Here is a 19,140-nt window from a genome sequence, read left to right as displayed (position 1 = left end):
GTGCCTTAAAGGTTATAATATTGTAAATTTTTTTTAAAAAATTCAATTTTGTAAAACTTTTTTTTTAAAAAAAATAATTAAAATTAAAATTTCATTTTCTTATTCCCATAGGATTTTGTAATTCTTATTTTCTTATTCTAATTCATTATTTTTAATCTTAAAATTTAATTTAATTTATTATTATTTTTTTTTGAAGAGCGAAAATTCGAAGAGCCTAATGGAGTGTATGTTTCTGGAGAGCGAAACTGCTGACGTGACTCTTGGAATTGCTGACGTAGCTCTTGAAAAAACTGAAGTAATATTTTTAGAGAGCCAAAATCCGGAGAGGCTGGTGCAGATGGCCTAAGTGGAGCGTTTGACATTTATTACTTTGACATCTCTTGAAATCTGGCTTACTTGTTCAACGACATTTAGGCCATCTGCACCAGCCACTTTGGATTTTGGCTCTCTAAAAATGCCATATCAGCTTTTCCAAGAGCCACGTCAGCAATTCCAAAAGTCACGTCAGCAGTTTTCGCTCTCCAGAAAAATGTACTCTATCAGGCTCTCCGAATTTTCGCTCTCCAAAAAAAATAATAATAAGAAATTAAAATTAATTAATTAATTAATTAGTTTTTTTTAAAACTTTTCCTAAACTGCTATATTTGTAATGGATATATTTTTAACGGCTATATTTTTAAGTAAATGGATTTATAATTTTAATTATTTTTTTTACAAAATGTTTTAAAATTTTTTTTATATATATTTTTAAAAAATTATAGCCGTTAAGGCACTATTTGTGTCGGCCAAACAGTGTTTTAACAGCCAAATACATTATTTGTGGTACACATTTAAAACTTAAAGCAAAAAAATAGAAAAAAAAAAAAAAAAAAAAAAAAAAACAACAACAACAACAAATTTAAGGGAAAAAAACCAAAAAAACAAGCTTTTTAAATTTATTTTTGGCCCAAATAAAATTTATTTTTTGACAAACAGTGCCTAAACAATATATTTTTATTTAATATATTTTATTTTATTTTTTATTTTAAAAAAACAGCTCAAAATAACATATTTTTAGGTTTTAAAATAAAATAAAATCTGTGGCACTGTTCGGCGCATTGTGGAAGGAGCAAAGGAATAAGACAAAAAACGGTGCAGTAGAAACAACGTCGTTTGGACGCAAAAAAAAATTCAGCGATACTGCGAGCCGGCTCGCGAGCAAAAACTGGGCCCACACGTTTTAGCTAGGGCGCTGTGCGCCCATTTGGTCATTGGCTCGTGGAAATTGGGCTTTCGCGAGCCCGCTGCAGATGGCCTTAGTAATGGAAATTCAAAATATGACTAAGTTGTTATTTCGTTGTGCTAAAATATCCAAATAACTTTATATTTTGACATGAAATACCATTAAAATGTAAAATATCAATTTTTATACTAATTTTATATTCTTAAAGTTTACAAAAACTTTTTTTTATGACAATTAAGTGTCTTTTTAGGGTTTGATTAGATTTATTTAATTTTTTTCAAAAAAAAAAAAAAAAAAGGTAAGATAATACAGTGTTTACAAGATGGAGAGAGAAAGAAAAGACGATAGTCATTTGGTTTGACAAATTTTATTATTAAATTAGATAAGGGTAAGAAATATATTTCATATTTTTAAGTGATGTCATATAAATAAAAGTCAAATATTATATCGGTATGTAATTTACCTAAACTTTAGAAAAAGTATATCAATGTAATTTTACCCTCTAAGTTTTGTAATATAAATGTAAATAGGATTAGAAAGTTTCCCAACAAGAGCTATGAATAAAATGGCAAAGTCCAAAAAATCCCCTTTGACTTTCACCCTTTTCCATTAAGCCCCCTAAATTATTTTTATTCCAAAAAACCCCCCTCAACTATCAAAGAGGGTTAACAGATTCACAAGGACGTTAACTAAGGATACAAAATGACTAAAGTATCCCTTATACCTATTATATATGTAGTATCCCATTCAATTTCCTTTTGCTGTCATCTTATGAAGGAAAAAAAAAATTTACTGTTGCCATTAAAATAAATAAACACATAGAATAATATAAAAACAATAAACACTCCGATTTTAAGTAAATCTACGAATACACCATTTATCAGAATACAATTTTCTCAAATGGGTTGGTCATATATCATCAACTAATTAGAGATTTATATATATAAATAGTTACATACACATATATTGTTACATATTGATCCAGTTTGTGACACTAACTTGATTCTTGTGATAATCAATCATCCAAACAATAATACTCCAATTTTAAGTAAATCAAATGAATACCCATTTATCAGAATCCAATTTTTTCAAATGGGTTGGTCTTAAATCATCAATTACTCAGAGATTTATAGATTTACATTGTTATATAAACAAATTGTTAGATATTGATCGAGTTTGTGATACTAATGCGTATTAGTTGATGTGTATGTAACTATTTATATATATAAATCTCTAATTAGTAGATGATTTGAGACCAACCCATATGAGAAAATTATTTTAACGACCCAAAAAGATACCAAAAATATAATAATAATAATAATAATAATAATAAAATATATAAAATTTCGGCATGACCTCCGTAGAAAAAGTCCATCTACAACTTGTTGAAATGTATAAAAATGTAATTGCCTCACTGGTCCTCAAAACTAATCTATCATGTCCCAACGCACAATGCAATAATATACAACATTCCCAAAATCAACACACACATATAAAATGTCCCGTTCTTCCATCTCATCCAAACAAGGAATCACTTTAATTAAGTTACAGTCCATGAAATATATTTATTTACACAAATTCTACCATTGCAACACTATACAAGTTACACTTAATTTTTATAAAAAGTACATGATTATGTTTCTATACAAAAGATAACAAAATAAGAGTTCTAGTCCAGTCTTAATTTATGATGGGTTGTCGTCCGTCCCTTATTTTCCCAAACCTGAAAATTGTTAAAATAATGGGGTGAGCATAAAGCTCAGTAGGAAGTGTAACGACCCCAACCCGAGGATCCGAATCGCTAACCCGGTCCTTATCCAAACCCGATGTCAACTAAGGGCACTATCGTCCTTTCTTATGTCGATACATAATAATAATAATGATAATGATAATGATAATGATGGGATCATAGCCATAAAATATGTCAAAACAGTCCACTAACCCGTCAAAACCTGTGGAGGAACGTCGTTCGCCACTTCCCTTTCGTATCCTGAAAAATGTTAATAATGGGGTGAGCTTAAACGCAGTACGAAGTGTCTAAGACACACCTCTTATGACCCCGTGAATCTACGTATAGAATAGAAGACAAAAGAACGGGATCATACTATATCGGGGATGTGAACCATAACCACAACATTCAATATAAACACAAATGTCATCCAAGTCACAAATTCATCATGTATGCCGATGAAGTGCAATGCCATGATCATGTCGCTCCCCATTTCCGAAACATTTCCGTTTCAACTTTCAAATCGTTAGTGTAATCCGACGCCAAGACACCTCCAAGGCGTCACGAGAGAAGGGTTGGCTAGTTTTTTCCCCGACCACATGGCACCTCCATGGCGTTACCTGGGTAGCTCAACTACACTAGAGTCTCTCTTTAACCCCCTCTAGATTACACTAACACCACGAACCACTAGGCGCCTCCTAGGCGTCCGGTTTTCACAAACACTTTCGAAAACGTTTCCCCAAAACAATTTCATTGGTTTTAAAAAAAAATACTTTTCCTTTTTTTTTTTTCTTTCCCAATGGATGCTTGAATGCTTCATGCTTCACAATTTACCATAATTTTCATATCATTAAACTTTAACAACATTTCATAATAAAGAAGAATTTTCTCATGAATTTATAGCATGCTTTAAGTCAACAAAATTTCTACAATTACACATATTACACAAGGACATAATCACAAAAGCATGCTTTCCATATCCAATCAACAAATCATAGGCACATATATTATTACACATAACATACATAGAGATACACATCATATATCTAACATCATGATAATTTTTCAAGAAAAATTTACAATAAATCCCATACATTCCATCTACATCACGATCACATTATTAAGGAAAAATCCTAATATTTATTTTCATAATTTCAACATCACTTTTCTTAACAATTAAAAATCATGGGACATCTAAAATATCAATACTAAGCATGTATCTTCACCACCAAGTATATAATCATAATCATAGGTTCAATTAACACATATAACATATCCATCACCTTAATTATATACAATCATAATAACATAAGTAAAATTGCAAAAATCAAACATGTTTAAAATCAAATTAAAGGGGGAAAATTCACAAAAGATTAAAGAAAACATGAATTAGAGCACCCTTACCTCAATGGAAGTGAAAACCCCTAAAATCCCCAATTTCAAACCCTAAATTCGAAATCCTTAGGCTTGGCCAAATGGTTCTTGGCTCCTATCAAATTGACGGCGTCGACGAGCTCTCCGACTTTGCTTCACAAGGTATTACCAAATTCCAATTGATGTGAGAAAGATCAAGCCTTGAAAGCTTGATTGGAAGAAAAAAAAAAAAAAGAAAACCAAGGGGGAAAGAGATATTGCCTGGAGTTGAGAGAAGAAATGAGGGTATAAAGTGGCCTCTTGGCCTTTTAGAAAAATAAGTGGGAAGTGGGCCCCATAAAAAAAAATCCAAACTTTTTTTTAAATTCTTTTCCACCACAATATTATATATATATATATAATCATAAACATTAAAATGAATATCTAAGATGCACCTTTTATGACCCCTTGAATCCACATAAGGAATAAAGTAGAAGTAAATGGGATCATGCCTTGGGGAAAATAAGTAAAGTAACGATAATAATCAACAAATACTTACGTAAGTCATATAACCACCAAATATACAGTGTGTGCCAATGCAATGCCATGCCATGTAATGTCGCTCCCCATTTATGAAACAATACCGTTTCAACTTCCAAATCGTCAGTGCGATCCGACACAAAGCACCTCCAAGCCGTCACGAAGGAAGGGTTGGCTAGCTTTCCCCAACCACATGGCACCTCCATGATGTCGTCTGGACCTAGGTAGCTCAACCACACTAGAGTCTCTCTCTAGCTCCCCTCTAGACCACATTAATACCACGGACCACTAGGCGTCCGATTTTTCACAAACACTTTCGAAAACGCTTTCCAAAAACAATTTCATTGGTTTTTTTAAAAAATATTTTTTCTCCTTTTTCTTTCCTAATGGATGCATGAATGCTTCATGCTTCACAATTTACCATAATTTTCACATCATCAAACCGTAACAATATTTTAGACTAAAGAAGAATTTTCTTATGAATTTATAGCATGCTTTAGGTCAACAAAATTTCGACAATTACATATATTAAATAAGGACATAATCACAAAGGCATGCTTTCCATATTCAACCAACAAATCATACACACATATATTATTTACACATAACACACATAGAGATACACATCATATATCTAGCATCATGGTAATTTCTCAAGAAAAATTTATAATCTAGCATGCTATACTTCAATTATAGAAAATTAATTCACAAAAAATCTAAGAGATTGCAAATTAGAACACTCCTACCTCACTTAGAAGAAAAAGTCCCAATTTATACCCAAAAATTTGAAATCCCAAGTGTGGCCAAACAAAGATCGGCTCCGATCAAAACGTCGGCCTCGATGAGCTCTCCGACTTTGCCTTAAGCGCCAATATCAAATTCCTAAAGGTTAGAGAGATATCTTGGCTTATTTTGATAGCAACATGAATTTTTTTTTATTTTTTATTTGCAAATGATGATATGAACATGAAATTGAATGGGATACTACATACATAGCAGGTATAATGAATACTTTAGTCATTTTGCATCTTTAATTAACGTTCTTTCTGAATTTGTTACCCCATCTAATAGTTGAGAAGGATTTTTTTGAAATAAAAATAGTCAAGGGCAGTTTAGTAAAAAAGGGTGAAACTCAGATAGGGATTTTTTACTTTGCCCTAAAATCAATTACCAAATATAACTCGAGCTTCAAAAGTTTTCCCCATCTTGCAGCTCTATGTATTATCTAAACATTAAATACGGGTTACACATTTCAACTTCAACACGGTACAAATATGACAACTAAGACAATATTAAATTATAAAATTAACCTCAACTTACTAAACATCAAAAATAAAAAAAAAACAAAAAATAAAAACCAACAACTAAGAAACATAAATATAAGTAGTTGATTAGCCAATAGAAGGCCAAGTCTTCTATTCTAAGCCACTTATCAAGACAACCCTCGATCTTCTGATTAAACCACCTAAACATCCATAATTTAAAGGAAAGTTAGCCGCCCCAAAAGTGTTTTTAATGTAAAGGAGTCCATTGATATGGTGGGCAAGTGCAACTTATAACATATGAATATATATTGATTACCTCATCATTCTTTGATTGTTTAATCAGTTATATCTGTTCAAATTTATCAATTACATTAAGGCACGTAGGAGATTGGTTTTAACGCAAGGATAAAGTGGCTGTATTTTGACATTGAAGTCACAGATTTGAAATCGAAAACAAATTTCATGTAGAAATAAGAATATTTACATCTGACCCTCCTCATACACTGTAATGACGGAAACAACTAGTGTATTGAGCTATCCCTTTATTGAGACGTGCAGCCTTATCACCTAAATACTACAGGGAAAATGTGTATGGCTTGCCACCATTGGTTTATTTTGAATCTATGTGCGACTTTGGTACACCTGAGCAATGTCTAGAAATTAGGAAGCATATGCAAATACTATGATGCAGCTAAGTATATTAAAATAAGCAATCCACCTTTTTTTGAAAAGATATACGTACAAGAGAAGGAACAGGAAGGATAAGCTAGGATATGAAAAATGACCACTTCAATATTTTCATCAGTTGAAGTGGTCATTGTTAAAGTCTTCAATAGATGAATATGTCCATGTAAGCTGAGGAAAATAAATGAGAAGTGGCTATGATGGTTGCTGAAGAACAATTCTTACTAGAAATAGTAAAAAAGGTTAACCATTGAAAACATAGGGAAGCACATTGACTAATTCAAGTACTCTCTATCTATAAATAGTAACCTTTCCCCTGCTACATTTTCTCACCTTTCACCAAAGCAAATCTTACAAAGAATAGTAAATTTAGAGAGTTTGTGATTTTGTGATTGCTTAACCATGATTAAGATGAGCTTTCACTTCCTTTTAGCCACAACCATCTTGGCTTTTGCTTTGTCACTTGTCTATGCCTCTGATCCTAGTCCTCTGCAGGACTTCTGTGTTGCTCTTGATGATCCCAAGTCTGCTGGTATATGTTCTCTCTCTCTCTCTCTCCTTTGTTTGTCATTGTTTTTTGATCATTTGTGTTTGTATTGTTTGTGTTGTGACAAACTTTATTCTTATATAGCTTAATATAACACCTATATATTCCTTTGGGTGCAGTGTTTGTAAATGGGAAGTTCTGCAAGGACCCAAAGCTTGCCACAGCCAATGATTTCTTCTTCTCAGGGCTAAATATTCCTAGAAATACGTCGAATCTAGTTGGTTCGACTGTGACTCCTGTAAATGTTGTCCAAATACCAGGACTCAACACTCTTGGTATATCTTTAGTACGCATCGACTATGCACCCAAAGGCCTCAACCCGCCTCACACGCATCCACGTGCTACTGAAATCCTTGTTGTCTTGGAGGGTACCCTCTATGTTGGATTTGTCACCTCCAATCCTGATAATCGTCTCTTCACTAAGACCCTGTACCCTGGAGATGTTTTCGTGTTCCCGGAGGGACTAATTCATTTCCAATTCAATGTGGGGAAGACCAAGGCAGTGGCATTTGCTGGACTGAGCAGCCAAAATCCTGGGGTTATCACCATTGCGAACGCAGTGTTTGGGTCAAATCCAAAGATTTCTGCTGATGTTCTAACCAAGGCTTTCCAGGTTGACAAGAAGGTGGTTGACTATCTTCAAGCACAGTTCTGGTGGGACAACAATTAGAAAACTTATGGACATCTCTACAACAATAAAAAGCAAACCCATGATTTTTTATTTTTATTCTTGTTTGTTTGTTTGTTAAAAATAAGTAGATGTCATCTTCTGCTCCCAGTCATATTTCAATAGTATAAATAAGTACTGGGCTTGTTATGTATGTACTTCTCATTTGTTACAAAAGGTTTTCTCATAATAATATATTTTGTTTATTAATAAACACTCTTCTGTTCTCCTTTCAACACACACACATTAACAAGTACACATTAATATTACTTGAGCATTAGCTTCAAAATTTCAAATAGAGATAAAGAATGTATGTTACTGAAGAATACTCATATTGCTCTGATATGCATTGAGGATACATGCAACATTGCTACTTTAAGATATATGGCTTGGATAAAGTATATATAATACCCTACAAAATTGAAACCGGGACCAGAAAAGTATTTGGTCACACTGTCACACGCCATATTGATCTTCCAAGGGATAGAAAATGATTGATCACCCAGCTAGCCAAGCTAATTAACTAAATCAATACACTTTCTAGCGGGAAAAAAATTGCAGACTATGCATTTCTCTTTTGTGGACCAGTTTTTGTCATGTCTTGCTTCAAATTGCCAGAGAGCTAGGTTATGTAAGCATACAAACTTCCAATTTCTGAAACTCTTGTTTGAAACTGAAGATGAGAGAAGACTTGGCTTAGTTGGTATGAAGTTGTGGCCTGAATTTGTTTTGCCCGGATCATGTTGTGACCTGGTTTTGACCCGGTTATGGGATTCTCTTGTAATTCAGTATATAAGTGCGTTTAGAATTTGGAGTGCAGTATGAAAAAAACAATGAAAGCCTTAGTTTAGAAAGTGAGATTGAGAGAGGGTTTAGGGGTTGAGGGGCTGAAATTTGAAATCTCCTAATTTTTGCCTAGTGAAATCTTTAGCTGATCTTCATCGGTGGATGTAGGCACTAAGCCAAACCGTATAAATCTTTGTATTCTATATGTGGTATGTGTTTATTTTCTGTCAGTTTCTTGATTTGTTCTTGGTTTGGCAACATTTTCGTGACAGTTGGGACAAACTGAGCAAAGAAAAAGTTAGGCTTCAATTATGCAGAGTAGTTCAACCTAACAATTACTCAAATGGGAAAATATTTGTCTAAAAGGTTGTTTAAGGGAAGATCATTCCCAATTCCCTCCTTTCTAGAAGGCCACAGAAAGGTTTAATCCTTCTTGTGCTTAGAAAAGCATTCCTGAAGGAAGGGAAGTGTAGGATAGGAATGATTGGAAGACAAGGTCAAGGAGCTGTCTCTCTTGATCATGAAACTGAAAAGATCCTTAACAACCCCAACTTCAAATTTATGGGTTCGGTTTAACATACTGCAAAAAATGAGTTAATATATTTTTCCAAGGTTAACCTCATACTATGGAAGAAAGCCAAACTCTATATTGAAATACAATTCAAATCAAAGTATATATTTTCCTCTTAATATATTCCCAAAACAATTCCTTCAAATTCCATAACTTCGCATTTTCAAAAGTAAAGCAGTTATGCACCCTTTTGAAGGTCTTCCATGTCACAAAAAGGGCTCATTCTGTATCATGATCCATATCCGTCAGGTAACACTTCTAATTGGTAGCATTCTTCTTGTTGTTCAACTGATCCATTTAGTCATAAGATGGCCTCTAGAAACCCTACCTTGCTATTACTAAGGAAGAGTAGTCTATGAATATCATATGTTGTAGAGGAAAGTAAGCCGGCCCTCTACAGTGTTTGTAGTTTCAATGAAGAGATGGAGGCAATTGCAACTTAGAATAGATGGATAGACATTGATTACCTCACCTTCTTTGATTGTTTTATCAGTCAGACTTGTCAAATTTTATCAACCACATTAAAGTGCAGGCCTCATCACCCATATACAAGGAGATTACGTATGGCTGGCTTGGCCTTCTCTGGTTGAGTCTACGTGAGACTTTGGCACGCCTGAGTAAAGTCTTCAAATCACTCAGCAGACGCAATTCAACATCTACGAAAAAATATACATATAAGAGAGGAGGAATTAAGGATAAGCTACGACATGAAAAATGACCACTTCAATGTGTTGATCAGTTGAACTCATCGTTGTTCAAGTCTTCAGAAATAAATATGTCAATGTAAAGCTGAGGAAAAATAATTGAGAAGTGGGCGATGATAGTTGTTGAAGAACAATTACACTGAAATTTTGTATGGCTTGAACTTTTTTGATTTATTTTGTGTCTACCGATATGACTTTCGCACACCTGAGCAAAGTCTTCAAATCAACCAGCATACGCAAACACTATGATGCAGCTAAATCTTAAATGACCAATTCAACATCCATGAAAAATATATACATATAAGAGAAGAAAAGGATAAACTAGGATATGAAAATGACCAATGTGTTGTTCAAGTATTCAACAGATAAATATGTTGATGTAAAGCTGAGGAAAAATGAATGAGAAGTGGGTGATAGTTGTTGAGGAACAATTCCTTCTTGAAATAGAATTAAAAAGAGGCTAGCCATTGAACACATAGGGAAGCTCATTGACTAATTCAAGGACACTCTTTCTATAAATAGCCACTTTTTGCTTGCTAGATTTTCTCATCTCTCACCCAATCATTCTTGCAAAGAATGGTCCACTTTACTCCAAATAGTATCAAGATGGGCATTCACTTCCTTTTAGCCACAACCATCTTGGCTTTTGCATTCTCTCTTGCCTCTGCCTCTGATCCAAGCCCTCTGCAGGACTTCTGTGTCGCTGTTAAAGATTCCAAGTCTGCAGGTACATGCTCTCTCTCATGCTTTATCTTCCTTATATTTGTCTTTCAATCTCACATCTGTACCCTTTTTTTTTTTTTTTGCCTCAATATAACATTCCATTGCTTTGGCTGCAGTGTTTGTGAATGGGAAGGTATGCAATGACCCAAAGCTAGCCACAGCCAATGATTTCTTCTACTCGGGGCTCAATATTCCTAGAAATACATCGAATGCAGTTGGTTCAACTGTGACTCCTGTAAATGTTGCTCAAATACCAGGACTCAACACTCTTGGTATATCCTTAGTACGCATTGACTTTGCACCTAAAGGCCTCAACCCACCCCACATGCATCCACGTGCTACTGAAATCCTTCTTGTCTTGGAGGGCACTCTCTATGTCGGCTTTGTCAATTCCAATCCTGAAAATCGTCTCTTCACTAAGACCCTATACCCTGGAGATGTTTTCGTGTTCCCTGTGGGGCTAATTCACTTCCAATTCAATGTGGGGAAGAACAAGGCAGTGGCATTTGCTGGACTGAGCAGCCAAAATCCTGGGGTTATCACCATTGCAAACGCAGTGTTTGGATCGAACCCAAAGATTTCTGCTGATGTTCTTACCAAGGCATTCCAGGTTGACAAGAATGTGGTGGACTATCTTCGAGGACAGTTCTGGTGGGACAACAATTAAGAAAGTTATAGGCAATTCTACAATAATAACAAGCAAACCCATGAATGATTCTTTTTTCTTTTTGTTAAAAATAAGCAGATGTCATGTAATACTCCTAATCATGCTTAATTCAATAGAATAAATAAGTGATTTTTTATATTTATTTATTTTTATGTACTTCTCAATTCTCATTAGTTAAAAAGGTTTTCTAATAATTTAATTGTTTGAGCATTCACTTGGAGGCCTCATATTGCTCTGAATTGGCATTGAAGATACAATATTACTTTAAAGTATGGATTGGATAAAGTTTAGTACTTTATTAAATTGAAATAAAACTAGACCAGAAAAGTATTTCATTTGCCAAGGGGTAGAGAATGGTTTATGACCCAGTTAGCTATCCTAGTTAATTAAATTCAGACTTACTTGCAGGAAAAGAAGAAGTAACACCAAATTAATTCAAACTAATTAAAGACCATCCAATATTGTATAAAATACTTCATTAATGTCTTGTTCTGTTTTTTTTTGGGATCGGTTATCTGAATTATGTTTCACTATATCGCTTTATTTAAGCAAATTCAAATAAATCACATGCTATCATATCTTAAGCTCTAATCACCAAAAGCTAAAGGAACAATAAGCTTTATTGGAGGTTGGTCTCAAGGGACTATGGAAGGGGAGTCGATACTTCATATCCAAGTCTTCCACCTACTCGAAGTTAATGTGATATAAACAATAGATCAATTTTCCTTCTCCATGGGACCTTCTTTTTGTTAACAAGTCATTAGGCAATGCTTCTAATGGTTAGGCATAAAGAGTGTACAATATATCAGCCAGCATACGCAAATACTCTAATGCAGCTAAGTGTTAAACTAGCTAGCAATTGAACATTCTTGAAAAATGATGTTGAATAGTTGAACTAGTCATGCATTGTTCAAGAGAAAATATTCTGATCTAAGCGGAAAAATAAATGAGAAGTGGGTCATATATAGTTGTTGAAAATTTGTCCTAAATTTAACTAAAGCAATCTTACCATTGAAGGAACATAGGGTAAAACAGTAACTAACTCAAGAATTCTCTATCTATAAATTACCTGCTAGATTTCTCAACTCTCACCCATGCAATCTTGCAAAGTATAGTCCAAATAAAGTGTGATTAATTGTTTGTGACTTCTTAACCATGATCAAGATGGGTAGTGTTCCCTTTTAGCCACAGCCATCTTAGCTTTCGCATTCTCACTTGCCTTTGCCACTGATCCTAACCAACTGCAGGACTTCTGCGTTGCTGTTGACATTCCCAAGCTTGGTGGTACGTATATGATCATCTCATTCATTCTCTTTCTCTCCCTTAATTACTGTATATTCGCTTTCTCATATGTGTATTATGATGTTCCACATTGCCTAGGAAATACCTCCTACATGTATAGACGCGTTTTGAAAAACGTGTCTGCATAGTATAAGATAGTGTTGACTGACATGTAGAGTGTCTATTTGATTCTCTTATATAGCTCAATAACACCTATTCCTTTGAATGCAGTGTTTGTGAATGGGAAGTTCTGCAAGGACCCAAAGCTCGTTGTAGCCGATGATTTCTTCTTCTCATGGTTAAATATTCCTGGAAACACATCAAATTCAGTTGGGTCAACTGTGACCCCTGCAAGTGTAGACCAACTACCAGGACTCAACACTCTTGGTGTATCCATAGTACGCATTGACTATGCACCTGAAGGTGGTCTCAACCCACCCCACACGCACCCGCGTGCTACGGAGGTCCTTTTTGTCCTGGAGGGTACTCTCTATGTTGGCTTTGTCACCTCCAATCCTAAAAATCTTTTCTTCACTAAGACCCTATACCCTGGAGATGTTTTCGTGTTCCCGCAGGGGCTAATTCACTTCCAATTCAATGTGGGGAAGACCAATGCAGTGGCATTTGCTGGACTAAGCAGCCAAAATCCTGGAGCTATCACTATTGCCAATGCAGTCTTTGGATCGGATCCACCCATTTCTGATGATGTTCTTGCCAAGGCATTCAAGGTTGACAAGAAGGTGATTGACTATCTTCAAGGGCAGTTTTGGTATGACAACTCTAGTTAGAAAAATTATGGGCATTTCTGCAGCAATAAAAAGCAAACCTATGAATCAGTACTTTTGTTAAGAATAAGCAGATATCATATCTGCAGAAGTGTGTGATTTTTTTCTTTTCTTGAAAGGTGTAAATAAGTGGGTTTTTTTTTTTTTTTTTTTTTTTAATTTGAATAAATGAAAGATTCAATACCATGTTAATTACCAAATGTGCACTCCAAATTGGCAAATTGTCATCAATATGTGTGTATATATCGACAAATATGTAGTGATATATATAACAACACTGACAAGAACTCAATTACCGAAAAAAAAAAAAAATACACTGACAAGAACTGAGTGCACTGGTACATGAATTCGCAGTGGACCTCAAGCAATTAAATTAATATTGCTTTAGAAATCGCTTCAAATAGAGAGAAAGAATGTCTGTGATCAGGAGGGCTCATATTCATCATAATTTTCCTTGAAGATACAACATTACTACTAAATTAATTGAAACTTAAACCAGAAAAGAGAGGAACAATAGAATGTTCAGTGACAAATCCTCACCTCCTCTACATACTTTGAATGTAGTAGCGAATGCAATTAGAATGAAGTTGTTCTCTGTCAAAATGTGTGAGTGCCCCTTTGCTGAAGAAATTGCAACCAAATGGAGCCTCCCATCATCTTTCTTTGATTTAACCCATACGAATCCCTTCTTTACATTTCCAAACAACAACCACAACCTCCCTGGACCACCCCCTCCACCCTCGCAGCCACGCCCGCAGCCGCCCCCACAGTACCCCGTGCTATGATGCTTCTAAGTTGTTGATCTTTCATGCCCATGTCTTTGATTGGGTTAGTATGTGCCTGAGTGGATATATTTACTGCAGGGTTCAATCTTTGTTTTGTATGGATTTATTTTCATATCTGTTGGGCCACTTTGTGGACTTCTCTTCTCTCTTCTTTAGCCCATCCTCACCCCCCGCCCGGGGGGGGAACCCCTGTATTTATTTTCTTTTTTTAATGCAAATCCTTAATTATCGAAAAAAAAAAAAGAAAAGAAAAAAAAACTTAAACCAGAAAATTATTTGGTTACAAAACCATTTTCATCTGCCATGGGGTTGACAATGGTTTATGATTCACAAACTCAGTCAAGGTAAGTGCCAACTAACTAATCCATAGATTTTTTGCGGGAAAGAAAAGTTGCACTAATTAATTTAGATTTTAAAAAGATATAATATTGTACAGTACTTCGCTTAGAAAACTAAAAAAAAAATCCTAATTAATTGCTTGTTCAAATCATTTCTATTACAGTAACATTATTGTGTCGATCAAGCAAATTAATCTTGTTATTTACTGCTTATACCCAACACTGAAAGTCAGCATTACTTGGCAAATAAAGTAAACATTAAAAAATAACTAATAGAAATATAAACATGCACTACACACGGAACACATGGGTTGGGTAAATCTTAGGTGAACATCGGGTAAAAGAGAATTCATTATATTCAGCTCCCAAACTCTTACCTGTCTCTCTCTCAAAAAAACCCTAAATGCCCGTGGCTACAAGATAGTCTCCAATCCGATCACACAAGCGGCAAAAGAATTTTGGTCATTTTTTTGTTACTTTCACCCTAGTCAGACATTATTTTATTCGCTTTTGGCTCGTTCGAACTAGAGACTTCTTAGGGGGTCACCAATCCTGGTACTATAATATTGTTGGCTTTTGGTTCACGCGGATCAGAGACTTCTCAGGGGGGTCACCTATCGTGGTACTACTCTAGGCCATTATGGCTTTAAAATATATTGTGTCATAGAAGGGTGTTGAATCTACATATAACACTTGCCCCTTCCACACACAGGCAATGTAGGATTGTGCACCTTTAGCTCGCCCAGTGTGGTAGTTTGTCAATGCCTTTCACACGCCCACGCACACCCGCCCATATTGGACAATCAACCCCCTTTGGAGCCCAACGTCCCATTGGCCACACTTTCGGCTGGCTAGGTTTTGATACCATTTGTAACTACTCTCACCCTAGCCAGTCACAATATTGTCTGCTTTTGGCTCACACGGACTAGAAACTTTCCAGAAGTCACCCATCCTGGTACTACTCTAGAAGTACGCTTAATTTTGGAGTTCTGATAAGTTCACGGCTTTAAAACGCGTTGTGTTATGGAAGGGTATTGAATCTACGTATAACACTTGCCCACACCCAGGCGATGTGGGATTGTAGACGTATTTTTGTCCAATATAATAGTTTGTCAGTGCCTCGCACTCAACCACGCACACCCGCCCACATTGGGTCGCCACAGTTATTCCTCGGTTGGTGATATTTTATGTTAAATTTAGGATGATAAACGATTGACTTTTTTTTTTTACATTTTTTTTTTCTTTCTCAATATTACATCTTTTGTCACATGGTTCAATCTGGATTACATTGATTTTAATTTTTTTTTTCTCTAACTAATTTTTCTATTTATTCAACTTCTCTCATTTCCATTTTTTTTTATGTACTTTCCCTTCCTTTCTGGATTATATTGCATTACGTTTCTACTCTCATAATGCAATCAACAATAGTGATTTGACAATTGTGGCAATTATGGTCTTATTTTTCTCTCTCTCTCTCTCTCTCGTTTTTTTTTTTTTTTGGTGGTTGATAAATTATTTAGAAAACTAAAAAGCGTTATCAAATAGTAAGTCCTATATCACGTCGTGCCAATTTGACATACGTGAGGGGCGGACAAATTATGGCATATGCGAGAAGTTGAGTTTTAAAATAATTGTGAACTGTTGAGAGAGTTAAAAATTTTATTTTTAGAATTTATAAATATTTAAGAAATTTTAGAGTATAGCTGTTAATTGTAAATGTGAAGGCCGAGGAGGACTCAGTATGGCATGTGCATGCATACTAGAATAATTGCCAATTTTTTAGAGAGTTGGAAAATTGTAGAATATTGAAAATTTTAAATCTTATGTTAAAAAACACTCTAAATAGTAGATTAATTGTTAATTGCAATATATTCTCTCCATTAGGGAGGAGGATGCCCCTATATATATATATATATATATATATATATTGGGAGGGAGTTTTATTTATAATATCAAGTGCAAGGGCATTTTTTTTCTAAAATTTATTGGGAAAAAATGAGTAAAAAATAATGTAGTTTTTTAAGTGATTATCATTTCTAATTCATTTATAATAGACGGACTGCAACTGGAGGGTTTGCAGGATGTGAGGAAAGAAAGTTAGTCAGAAATGTAGTGATATAATTTAATAATTTTATTGACTTTTTACCATTTGACACACAAGTATTTTCCATTCTTAAGAATACTCAGTTATTATACTTTTATGAAATTAATGACTAAAAAGTAAACTTAATAAGTTAAACATATACAATAATTATCATTATATTTATTTTGTTATTTTGTTTGTCTATAATCGTTTGTATTTGATAAATATAAAAGTAGAAGTACAAAACTAATTAGAGTTTTATGGACAAGATAAACTAACTTTCCTTTTTGGAAGGTGAATCAAATACCACGACCATTATATGCTGTAGTTTATTTGGGTGTGTTTAGTAACGTTTTCGTTTTCTGTTTTTGCAATCTTAAGACAGTAGAAACATAATTTTTGCTTTGTTGAGTGAAAATAGAAAATAAAAATGATGTTCATTAACACTTATTGTTACAAATTTGAAAACATAAAACAATAACTGTGTTTAGTAATACAATATATTTGTTACAAAATGTACATAATATTCTTTAAATTTTCTATTTTTTTCATAACAAGAATTTTAGGATTTATTGATTAGAGGGGAGGGTGAGGAGGAGGGTAGATGACTTGAATACGAACTCTCGAACACTGAGAGCAACCCAACTACTTAGGCACGATACTTGCTTCCATTAATATCAAAAAGTCATAAATCTAGAAAATCTAATTTAAAATTATAAATCTTAAAAATACCCCATACATCATAAGTAAAAAATTAGATATACCAAGACAAAAATATTCCCACCAATTATGCATATAAATATATGTATATGCATGATGTATACATTTATTATGTGATATATGATATATTTAGCATATGATAATTTATTATGAATAAAAAATATTAAATAATATATCTTGTATGTAATAAAATATATATTGTGTTATAATATTGTAATTAATTATAATTTAATATTTACATATAATATAATATAGATTTGATATATAATAATATAAAATATCTACTGCTTAATAATTTAATAACATTATATTCTATATCAAAAATTATTTTGTCACAAAAAATAATTTACATTATTATTTAATATATTATATATTAAAATATATTTTTATCAAATAAAAATAATATACAATATTTAATTTATTCTATATTAAAAATATGTATTTTTATTAACATTTAATATGCAACTTAGTATATAATACAAATAATATGAATTTTATTTGAAATGAATAGTGCCTGTGCAATAACATTAGTGAAAACGTTTATGTGCTATAGTACCGAAAATATAAGAAACATCATTTTGATGTTTTCTCTTTTCTTCACAAAAATTGAAAACGTTTTCTGTTATAGAAAAATAAAAACATTTTATTGAACGCGATTTTTGTTTTCTTTTTACCTTTTGAGAGGTTGACAATAGAAAACAAGAAACGTTTCTCATTACTAAACAGAGCCAATATGTTATGTTTTGTTTTGTTTTTTATTTTTTTGGTTGCAAGAAAATAGCACCCCATCGACCTTTTATTTTGAAAGACAAAAGGGCACTACTGAACGATAATCCTTAACTTTTGACAATCATTGATAAAGATATTTTAAGAGGTGAGACTAAATGGAGAGGGATCCTCTCCTGTGTCCAGTCCCTTCATTTAGTGATATACGCTAAACATTACAAATTTTTTTATAGTGTATATTCCAAACTGGAGGAACAGAATCAGTGTTTCACTGGAAGGGATCCGGGTCGAAGAGGAGATACCTGTTTATCATTACTTATTCAATAAAAAGACATTATCCTAATTAGAAATGAATGACTCTCTTCTACATCAACAATGAAATGATATTGTTTGAATTTCCCAATAGAGTAGGTTCGTTGAAATCAATGTCAGTATTTGTGTTTGGTAGACTATCCCATTCTCTCTTTTGTGGATCAGTTACAAAAGGAGACTAGCATATAATGCTGTATCAGATTTAGTCATGCCCTGCTTCAAATTTCCACCATAGCTTATCTATAGCATACAAACTCCTAACTTGAGAAATTATCATTTGGAATAGGAGGATAAGAGAAGACTTAATTTGCTCAGTGACTGATTCAGCATAGAGACAGAAGATGGTGGGTTAGGCTTTAGTGATGTAAAAGGTTCAATTTACGTAACACTATATGCGAATCAAGGGTGGAAATTACTTGGTATTTTATCTCTTGTATTTATTTATTGTTAATTTTCATTTTAATCCCATTATTATTCATATTGCATGTAAATGTTGTCCTAAAAATGTGTTTCTTAATTATAAATTTTGTATCTATTATGTTGGGTTAATTATGAAGTGTAATAGGATTAGAAAGTTACCAACAAATATAATTCAAGGTTCAAAAGTTTTCTCCATCTTGCAGCGCCCATCTATATATGCCACTACATTTTC

The 19,140-nt window shown here is 33.6% G+C and overlaps 3 protein-coding genes across 4 annotated transcripts; all 3 read left to right on the top strand.

The window, feature by feature from the left end:
• Positions 1-7,183: 7,183 nt before the first annotated feature.
• On the top strand, positions 7,184-8,052 carry LOC132298647 (putative germin-like protein 2-1). Of its 2 annotated transcripts, none has more exons than XM_059795046.1 (2): positions 7,184-7,325; positions 7,526-8,052. In XM_059795046.1, exons 1-2 carry the CDS (start codon positions 7,196-7,198, stop codon positions 8,008-8,010), a joined length of 615 nt encoding a protein of 204 aa, XP_059651029.1. In that variant the 5' UTR covers positions 7,184-7,195; the 3' UTR covers positions 8,011-8,052. The 2 variants fall into 2 exon arrangements, with proteins under 2 accessions (XP_059651029.1, XP_059651028.1); XM_059795045.1 differs by having other exon boundaries at positions 7,460-8,052.
• Positions 8,053-10,644: 2,592 nt separating this feature from the next.
• On the top strand, positions 10,645-11,458 carry LOC132301065 (putative germin-like protein 2-1). The gene is made up of 2 exons (XM_059798353.1): positions 10,645-10,795; positions 10,908-11,458. Exons 1-2 carry the CDS (start codon positions 10,645-10,647, stop codon positions 11,456-11,458), a joined length of 702 nt encoding a protein of 233 aa, XP_059654336.1.
• A 78-nt stretch (positions 11,459-11,536) lies between these two features.
• Positions 11,537-13,527, top strand: LOC132301064 (putative germin-like protein 2-1). The gene is made up of 3 exons (XM_059798352.1): positions 11,537-11,543; positions 12,644-12,742; positions 12,971-13,527. Exons 1-3 carry the CDS (start codon positions 11,537-11,539, stop codon positions 13,525-13,527), a joined length of 663 nt encoding a protein of 220 aa, XP_059654335.1.
• The last annotated feature ends 5,613 nt before the right edge of the window (positions 13,528-19,140 follow it).

The sequence above is a fragment of the Cornus florida genome, unplaced genomic scaffold, assembly GCF_030987335.1.
Source record: "Cornus florida cultivar Cherokee Brave unplaced genomic scaffold, ASM3098733v1 CherokeeBrave_3.0.0_Hap2_Chr03, whole genome shotgun sequence".
Taxonomy (NCBI): domain Eukaryota; kingdom Viridiplantae; phylum Streptophyta; class Magnoliopsida; order Cornales; family Cornaceae; genus Cornus; species Cornus florida.
Note: the sequence above shows the minus strand (reverse complement) of the source record. Positions and strands in the feature narration are given on the sequence as shown.